General features: G+C 40.1%; 1 protein-coding gene and 1 long non-coding RNA gene across 2 annotated transcripts in view; one reads left to right on the top strand and one right to left on the bottom strand.

Annotated features, from left to right (window-relative positions):
- The first annotated feature begins 67 nt into the window (after positions 1–67).
- Positions 68–9,996, top strand: part of LOC127373911 (WD repeat-containing protein on Y chromosome) — a 20,087-nt gene continuing 10,158 nt past the window's right edge. The window contains exons 1-13 of the mRNA XM_051418818.1: positions 68–155; positions 1,699–2,213; positions 3,513–3,759; positions 3,905–4,051; positions 4,818–4,940; positions 5,133–5,304; positions 5,405–5,451; positions 5,547–5,684; positions 5,817–6,005; positions 6,878–7,069; positions 7,207–7,674; positions 7,790–7,939; positions 9,724–9,908. Of these exons, the coding sequence (XP_051274778.1) occupies positions 2,143–2,213; positions 3,513–3,759; positions 3,905–4,051; positions 4,818–4,940; positions 5,133–5,304; positions 5,405–5,451; positions 5,547–5,684; positions 5,817–6,005; positions 6,878–7,069; positions 7,207–7,674; positions 7,790–7,939; positions 9,724–9,908 (2,129 nt within the window). The 5' untranslated portion in view covers positions 68–155; positions 1,699–2,142. The remainder of the gene's footprint in view (positions 156–1,698; positions 2,214–3,512; positions 3,760–3,904; positions 4,052–4,817; positions 4,941–5,132; positions 5,305–5,404; positions 5,452–5,546; positions 5,685–5,816; positions 6,006–6,877; positions 7,070–7,206; positions 7,675–7,789; positions 7,940–9,723; positions 9,909–9,996) is intronic.
- The window catches only part of LOC127373917 (uncharacterized), a 12,233-nt gene continuing 10,563 nt past the window's right edge, over positions 8,327–9,996 (bottom strand). Inside the window, exon 3 of the long non-coding RNA XR_007886949.1 lies at positions 8,327–9,885. This is a non-coding gene — a long non-coding RNA (uncharacterized LOC127373917). The remainder of the gene's footprint in view (positions 9,886–9,996) is intronic.

The following is a 9,996-nucleotide window of genomic DNA, read 5'->3' as shown; positions in this document are numbered from 1 at the left end:
CTGAGGAAGTATATACAGAGAGAGGGGGGATTAGGGCGGGTCACGGGAGTATAATTATTCTGGAGCTGCTGCCGCCATCGTGTGAGAGGTTGGGTGGAGAAGTTCTGAACTCAGTGCTGGAGATTGGAGAAGAGAGGAGTTCGCAAGAATGAATGGTAATAATAGCTTTATGCATAAAGTTCAGTAAAAAATACACTGCCGCTGATTTTGTTTAGTGAGGGTAAATGTCGTCAGATGTCTATGAACCACTCTTTAGTTTACACTTTAACTGTGCATGCTTGAACCTTTATCAGACAGCGCTGCTGTGGCTCCATCTAGTGCTCAAGTACTGGACTTAAATAAATAAAAAACTACTTACTGTACTTTAGGAGTATTTCCACTTTTTATGCTACTTTATAGTTTTACTTCTTTACATTTCAGATGCAAATATTGTACTTTTTAATCTACTACATTTCAGTTTCATGACACTAAATATAAATTAGTAAATAATTTATTGATCCCAGGGGGTAAATTCACAAGCTACCCAGTATATATATAGTAAATGAAACTAGCTCCACCTTTACCAGCTGCAGCATTGCAGTTATGTATACACATAAAAGCAATGAACACCTTAATGCAATAATTGTAATAATTGTAATCACATGATATACTATACATTATTCAAAATGCGTCATTCTGCATAATTTTACTTTTCATTTAATTTTACTTTTGGTACTTTAAATAAAACTTTGAATGCAGCACTTTTATTCATTACTGAGAATTTGTACAGTTTAGTTTAAATTAAATATTTGCATACTTCTTCCACCGCTGTTGGTCCACTTCAAGCCAGCAGCTCTGCTGCTGTTGTTGCAACAAAAAGGATTACATGGCACAAGAACAAGAAGCCTCTTTGACTGAAATAACGTAATAATATGAGAGAATTAACATATTAGTTGGGGCAAGACATTATTGTGCCTATGGTTGTACAACTTGATGTTTTTTTTATGACTTATTGGTCAAATTTACTGTTTTATGAGTACCATAAAGGGAACTACAAATTCATTATACAACCCTGTGTGTAATTTGACAATAAAATACCTTGTATCCTTGAATGATTTAACTGTTGTTTTGAACAATTTGTGGAGTATTACACAGTATTGTGTACTGACAGCTTCTGCAGCAGAGTAAGCCTTTTTGCAGCAGAAATGTTGACCTGTTGTAGCAGACAATGTTCCACCTGTGCTTTTCTTCCTATAACAAGAAAAACTATGGCTAAAATATATCATATGATTTTTTGCAGATAGTTGAGCCAGTTCTCGTGTATAGTAGGTCTAATATTAGACCAGGTGCTAGGAATTACCCAGCAGACCAGGCTCCACTGGGACCTGGGTACCTTCGTTAAACATTAAGTGGGAGCACACTCTGGACAGCTCATGCTCATTGAAGAGGTAGGACAAGTGCAGTGAGTTGCCTGGCAATAATTAATCTGCATTAGTTAGAGGACTGTAAGTCATAAGAATAAAAAAGAAAAAATAGTTTCTTCTCTTAGTGGCTTAGAATATATTTGTACAGGACATATACTACTGTATAAATTACATTAATAGGACTTCTGCGTCGCCCTTATTATGTTACAGCTGAAGTGTTTTGTGTGAAAGTCACCAATCTTAACTCTCCTGGGTCCTGACTAACTTTGCCTCTTTAAATGATTCATCCACCGAGGGCTGGTCTGTGGGGCTTCTGGCCTTGTTACCCTCGGCGGACTTGCAGCTATTTTAGAAACTCTCATCTCTCCATGGTCTTCGAACCAGTGACGTGTTGACTCTCCCCCTCTCGGAGTGGTCAAACACTTGTGACGGATGGCTTATTAATCTATGGACCTGGGCATTCCTTCCCTGTCTGGAGAGGCTTGTTTGAGCCAATCAGGTTTGCCTGAAAAGACAGAGGAAAGGATGGAAACAAAGCCCCTGCCTGTGACTCAGAGCACAGTGAAGACATCAGATTGGCCTCGGCAGTTTTAGAGGGGAATTTGTGGTTGCTGCATCTTTGTTGGTCATCGGGATATGGATCTAAAAAACACTGAACTATCTGGACAAAATCTAGAAAAGATGGAGCAGGATCTGGAGTTTGGAAGTCTTTGAAGAGAAGTTTATTAAGGTTATCGATATGGATACATTAAGAAACCACAAAAATCCATGGGTGCTGTATGAGATGGAAGTGCCACACAGCAGATTTTGGTGAGTTTTCTTCTTTTTATTTATCTGATCTCAATAAATAGAACTGATCATCACTGTTAATTAACTGTGTATGAGCTGTTTATCAGTTTTGCATCTGACATGTAAGTTGTACCTCATACTATTTCTCCATGCTATTCATCATACAATTTCTGTATAGTAGAAAGTAGTAGATTGCATAATTCCTAAATAAATTAATTCATGCACAAAGTATGAAGTTCACCATTGTGAGAGTGAAGGAGTTAGGTAATCCTAATCCGTCCATCAAGTCTTCTGTGAAGTTGTACGTTTGCTTCCTTCTGGTACAGATTCACATATTTTTTCAACTCTGGCACTGACAATGATTACTACCATCCTTCCCACACAGCTTCAGCTACTCTTTCAGATAAAACAGCCTTTTACACTCCCTTTTCAACCAACTAATGGACTTTTATTACTTAATTATTTTATGGTTCCATTAGCGTTGTTTGATTGTGAGAAATGATGTAAAGGACCACTCATGCATGTCCTATTGGACCTGAAAAAAGAGCTCACAATGCTGAGACATGTGACTTATTGTTGCAGCTTGTAGTCTCCCTGAGCAACAGGGCCACACAGGAGATGCTGCTGGAACACTTTGATCTTTTAAACACGTCCCCTTAAACCTAAAACTTATCACTTATTCCCCATCCACAACAATTAACCAAGACCCACCATTCAAATATATTCTTAAAAATCATTGTACGTTTCAGATTAGTATGAATCATATAAGACTTCATAATGTAATTTGAAACATTTCCTTTTTATCAGCAGTGTGTTTTCTGAGATCTGCCACTTGGGAGCGCTACATTCATTCTGCTTTCTTACCAGATGTCAGTGGCTAGATAACATTAGTAAACAGTCAGAACTCAATAACAAAAGCTAAAATAAGTGATACTATCTTTGGCTTCAGTCCTACCCAGGCACAGTGTCTTTATTTTATCTTTAATGCTTATGTTCTACATGTTTTTATCCAGTTGCACCTGCACACACACAGTCCACCCGAAGAGCTGGTCATAAAACTAAGAGTAGCTCCCAACTTAAGAGAAACTCTGAAGAATAGTGGGTATTGTAATCATAATCATATGATTCCTATAAGAGTAACTCACAAAACCTTTCAGTAGTAGCACCAAATTCTAAAAAGTCGGCTCCTCCTGGCAGTCTTACCAGTAGAGATCTTCTCTACCTTGTGTTTAAATGGTGTTCACTTGTAAAATTGTCACATTTCTGCACAAATTAAGGTTTTTTCTTTAAATGATCATTGCTGTGCGCTTCCCTCTGCAGTGATCCAGCCTGTGGAGTCAGTCCTGCAGAGAAACTGAGCCCCGAGCACCTGCAACTCCTGAGAAATGCATTTACCTGTCCAAAAGCTGAAATACAGATGCACAAAAACAGGTCGGATAGAAGAAGTGGAAGGAACAGAGGAGGAAATAAAGAGCGTGGAATAAAGTTTGAGGAGTTTCGGGAGGTTCTGAGGTCTGTGATTGGTCCAGATATTGAGGACATATGGGTTGAGAGATTCTTCAGTGAGGTAAGAAGACATAAAGAGATGTAAAAAAAAAAAAAAAAAAAAATGGAAAGCACATAAATTACATTATACATTCCATCAGCATAAACTCACTGTGCCATTAAATTTGTTTTAGTACGGCTTTATCTTTTAACCGTTTCATACTCAGGTAGATATCAGTTGCACGGGGCAGGTGAAGTGGCAGCAGCTGTGTTCCTACCTGCTTCTGGAGTACACAGAGAGAGAGAGAGCCTCCATCCCCAGAGCAGCTCTGCTGGACTCCCAACCGCAGATCAAACACTGCTCTCAAAACAAGGTACAAATCCACAAGTCTAATCTGGTCAAATGAGAAAGAGTAGTGCATCTTTGTAGGTTACTCTGAGGTTTAAACAATTATACTGAAAGGCCAGACGGGGGCACCAAAAATATAGGTAATGTTTTCTTGAAAGACATGTATAGAGTCTAACATATTTTGAGTACAGACAGATTGCACTCACTATCTGCGGAGGGACTGCAGATGGAAAGTAGCAAGCTAAATCACAAAGCTTCTTCTGTTTGTATGAAATTAATGTTTCTGATGTTTTCTCGTACTAGGTCCCTGACAAATAAATGCAATAAAGCATTAAACTAACCACACTAAACCTACCTAACCCCCAACCAACCCAAGTTTAATTAAATGACTAGGCTAATTTTAATGTATTATCACCACAGCTCTACATCGCTTTGAAGGAGCTTTTAGCTCATTCCTATTTTCTTTTATTCTATTTTATGGCTTACAGTCTTGGTCAATCCCATCCATGATGATAATTGTTTTGTTTATTAATTCAAGTGAACATTCAATGGAGGCTGGTGGTGGTTTGGGTTTTGGAAAGGAAACTGCAGTCTGCTTATATTTTTTTATTGTAGCTGTATGGCTCATCACAGTATATATATAACACATATTCAGCATATTCAAGTTTACTAACTGTATTATTACATTTTTCTGAACTTGTTGTGTCAATTTTCTTTTCTACACTCTTTCTATACTCTCTTTCTGCATATTATATTTTATTACTCCAGTAACCTTTCTGATTCCTCTGCAGCGGGAACCTACAGTGCGTGTGGTTGCTGTTTCCCATCCTCCTCCACTCCGCTATATTAGTGTCAGTAAAGGGGGTCAGATCGCTGTCTGGAACAGCAGCCTACACATCCTCAAAAGTCTAGGGGTGAGTGACATCACTGTTTTTACATCCACGTAGAAGTACGACACTCACTCACTCTCTCACTCACTCACTCACTCACTCACTCACACACTCACACACTCACACACACACACACACACACACACACACACACACACACACACACACACACACACACACACACACACTTTTTATATTTAATCCTCTTTAATCCAGCTTGCCGGAGACCCAACAGAGGAAGTGGCCAACACGAGGAGATTCAGAGGCTGGACCACTGATGCTGTCTATATGGGCAATGTCCACAAGGTCGCCATAGCAACGGACTGCAGGGACTTGCACTTTGTCAATGTCTACACAGCCAGTGTATTTGAAGATGTCCATCTGTTTGGTATACTTGATTGTACTAAATTGTACTAAACTGAGCTAGTCACTAATAAAAATGAGTTACTGTTTTAAATGTTAACTCTTCGTCTTGTCTTTGCCTCAAGGGTTTCGTAGTGTCCCGACTGCACTTTGTTACTGGCATGACGTTCAGGTAGAGTCACTTCTTCTTTGAGTTCTTCTTTTCAACTGGACAAGCCTGAAAGCAATACATCCATCATTTTAATCTCTTTGGTTTTTCCCTCCAAGTGTCCAGAGCAGCCCTCTCTGCTGCTACTGGGGGATGAAAAAGGAGGAGTCCACCTCATGTGGTTCCTGAACCCGTCTAAAGGTCTGTTCAAGAATCTGTCCAAGAAAGAGAACGGGCCACAGAGGATCTTTTTCCCAGTAAGCCTGGCCTTGTCTTTTTACTGAGCTCAATATCTGGTTCTTCTTAGAAATGTCTTACAGCTCTTGCTGATTACAGTTACATTTTACAAACAACACTTAAGCATTTATTGTTATCCATCGTGACAACAGGACCTGGGTGAACACAGAAACATGGTCTCCTACCGTCACATCCCCAACATCCACCAGGAACCAATCAACAGAGTGATGTTTGACCCCGGCACCAACGTCATCATGACGTCATCAGAAAGTGACGCCACCTCTGTGGTCTTCATTAATGTGACACTGAAGCAGGAGCCTTATGTTTGGAAATTTAAGCAGGTAACTGATTTAACAGTGTAGTTCTGACATTGAATAGTAGGTTATTATGTGTTATGTGTTCTCATTAGTAAATATAATTGTGTGTGATACCTTATTTTTTGGGTTAGACTGTATAACTCAAGATCCTACCTCTGCATATTATTGTTATTAATCTCATTTATATGTTTTTATATATCAGAAGTACATTTCTAGACTTCTGTTTCTCTATAAACAGTGGTATGAGATAGGGAAAGGTAAAAGAGCAAGAAGTGAGTGTAATGATGTCTGTTGCTATCCACTTTTGAGGTCAGATGGACATGTGTGGGTCACAGTAATCTGGTCTGGGTGACACTGACCTAACTGGGTGGGTCAAGGTTTGAACATCAACCTTCACTCCATTAAAATCTGTTACTTGTAAAAAAGAAAGATTAATGCCCTTATATGGCAAATGTCATATTGCATAAGTCACTCAGTGAATTATCCCTTGTCAGTTTTATCTGGAAGAGCAAATGTGAGATGTGAGTCAAGTTACTCTTTCTAAAGTCGATTCCCACCCAGTATGCAGAGGCAGACAGTTCCACTGACTGTGGAGAAACGAAGTAATGCTGTTGCATAAAAACCTTATTAAAGTAGGTGGTGACACTTCCTGTTATTCACAATGCCTTTTTTTGAATGAGCACACTCATTTTATACTCCAATTAACTGTCTGGACATTTTAACAATAGAGCCACAGTTAAAAATTCCCAAACTAATGCAACCAGCTAAATTGAATAATGGTATTATTAGAAGTGGGGATGCTTCCGGTATTAAACACCAGTTCATGTACATATCTCTCTACACAAAGCAACATATTCTGTATATTTTATACCTTGTTTTGTTTTTTCTCATTTCAGGGAGCTAAATGTTTTGACTATAATGCATCTCTGCAGCTGATGGTCACAGGAGGTTGTGACCGAGTAGTCCGACTGTGGACTCGATTTGTGACCACACGTCCTGTGGCTACACTGCTGGGTCATCTCACCACTGTGTTGGATGTTGCAATCTATCAACCTGTTGGGCAAATTTTCAGCTACTCCAGAGATGCTGTGAGTCATTAAGTGGATAAATTAAACTAAATTGACATTTCTTATTGTTAATCATATACATTTTTATAATATTTGGGATTTGGGAACAGAGCTTGTTAATTTTTTAATTAATAAAGTGATGTTTTTTCCTGGGTCAGGAGCTGAGGGTTTGGGACATTTCCAGCCATCACTGTCTGAAAACCGTCTGCCTGCAGTTCCCCTGCCAGCAGCCGGGTCGAATCCCAGAACACGGCAACTTCCCCCTCCTGTTGGTGAGCCCTCCTCTTTCTGAGCCGTCTCACCTAGTGGTGGGATGCAAAGATTACCTGGCGCTGCTCAGTCTGGCTGAAACAAGAAGAGGAGGGGGCGGATTGCTGACGGATGAAGGGAGGGAACCTGAACCAAATATTGGAAGTGGTCCTGCCCTTTCCTGCGCTCTGTACAACTCTGCTCTGAGACAGGTGGTGACTGGACACGCAGACTCATCTGTGTCTCTGTGGGACATAGAGTCAGGGAGGAGGCGGCTTCAGATCTTGAATGCACATGGAGAAGAAGAACTCACCTGCATGGCCCTAGACTCCTCCCACAGAAGACTGATCACTGGGGCTCGCAATGGCACTATAAAGGTTCAATTTGTACAAGAATACTGTGAAATTTAATGCAATTCATGAACACATTTTTTATCCTATGTATGAGAGAGTTAAAAAGAGTTTGTTAATGAGAAGACCTCCCCCCGAGCAGGTGTGGAACTTACTTAACGGCCTAAACTTGCACAAGCTGGAGCCTGTCACCAACTCTGAAGTCACCGGGTTGACCTGTCTCCATGACAACCAGCTGCTGGCCGTGGGTTGGAGCCAGCGGATCGCTCAGTACGACATTGCAGCTGCCAAGGTAAAATTAAAGGTGCTTTTAATTGATAATCCACAGCCGTTTCACAGAGAGCAATGTCACACCAGGCTGAAAAGACATGTTTTACTGTGAAGACTTTTTCACATCTGGTGTGTTTGGATCACTGCAACAAAGTGAGAAATTAAACCTCTGGAGGTCCACAAAAACAAGATGCTCGGGGGGTATTAAGCCACTCTGCCTCTGTCTCTCATCGGAATAGCATGAAACCATCAGGAGGACAGTGTATCATGGGGACCCACTCTTAAAAAAAAATCGCTCCATAGTGCTACTAGCGGTCAAAAACATCCCAGGGTACCTTACGTATGACTTTTAAAAGTAGTGTGGAGAACATTCAGTGTGATACGGACATAGAAGACACCACAAACAAAATGTAATTATAAATATAATGTAATAATAATAGAAGAATAGAATAGAGGAATAAATATGTTGTTAGTGTGAGCATCAACACATATCATTACTTGATGGAGCAGACAGAAGCGCCGCCCACTTAAAAATACATTATAAATGCTTTTGATTGACAGGTGATTCTGGGAAGTGCAGTACACACATTAACTAATGACCAAAAAGCTGAAATATGTCAAGATGAACACTTCAAGAAGTCTTAGCCTTCTCGCTTTGGCTCGTCCACAAGTTCTTCCCCAGATGTTGAATGCTGGATGATGAGTCCCCACACAAACAGCTTTCACCATAGTGACTAATCTGGTGCAGACTTAAAACACTGCATTTTTCTTAAGAATTATGACAACAGTTTGAGCTTAAGAAGGATTTTCACCTCAGAAGATATTTCCTGCATTAGTGGCATAAAACTTATTTAATGAAATCCAATAAATATGCAGTTAAATCTGTGACATCTTTAAATCAGACCTCTTATGTCTTTTTATTGCTAGTAAAAGATGTCTAGACTGTTACAGAGCATAAAAAAGCTCCAACACATCCACCTACACATGTATACACACTGACACTCAGCTCTCAAGAAATAAAGATGAAGTATAGCCAGTGCCAGTATAAACACCACTATGAACTGCAATGTGAGACCAAAGTCTGGGTGTGCAGACGTGCATATTTTCACACCTCAAATTCTTGTGTTACATTTTACCTCTCAACCTTTAACTACCATCTGCTCTGTGGTCAGATTCATCCCCTGAAGACTACAGTAGTAACATTCAGTATTCATGCTTCTCCAGCAAATTCTCTATCCTGTTTTTCCCCACTCGTAATGATTCTAATTGTAAAGCCCCCTGTGTCAGCAGAGCCAGGCTTTTGAGAAAATATTTTGAAGCAAAAAAAACTGTTTTTCAGGAGTAAATGATATCAGCGACTGACGTAAATCACATTTACACACTGCACCTGGTGAGATCAAAGACAGTCTGTGCCAGGCAAGACATCTGCACCAGTATTCCTCTGACGTCCACCATGCTGAGGTTCCAGCATTTTAAAGAGCTGACCACAACACTGTAGCCCAGAGGTGTAAACACAATCAGTAAACCAGAGAAGGAAATAGAGCTGTTTTCCACAAGGCAACACAAATAATTACATGTTATTTCAGACTATTTGTTAACTGTCACACAGTGGGAAGTGATGTGCAGAGAGTTTTTTACAATTTCAACCTACAAGCTCATGCACAACTGAAGACAACATGATAGCACAAAATTACTAAAACTGGTGTTTTTCAATCTGAATACTGAATACAAATGTTTTTACAATACCAGAATAAAAAGCTTTGATGTGGTTTAATATTTACATCTCTGTACATACTGTACCCATAGGATTTGTATGTGAGAGCAGACATGTCGTGGAAGTCCAGCAGTGTCCACAAATCAGACATCCTGGCTGTGTGTCAGTGCTCTGCCCTGGGGGTTGTTGCCACAGCGAGCCATGATGGAGAGGTCATCATCTGGAGGCTGGAGACACAGGGACCAGTGCTCCACCTGCACGGGCCGACACAGAGAGGGTGAGGAAGCTAGCCAGGTTAGGCACTGCTGTTATGATACTGCGCAATATAAACTTATTTAGTATAACAAAGATTGTCTCTTCATTTC

The sequence above is a fragment of the Dicentrarchus labrax genome, unplaced genomic scaffold (assembly GCF_905237075.1).
Source record: "Dicentrarchus labrax unplaced genomic scaffold, dlabrax2021, whole genome shotgun sequence".
Taxonomy (NCBI): Eukaryota; Metazoa; Chordata; class Actinopteri; family Moronidae; genus Dicentrarchus; species Dicentrarchus labrax.
Note: the sequence above shows the minus strand (reverse complement) of the source record. Positions and strands in the feature narration are given on the sequence as shown.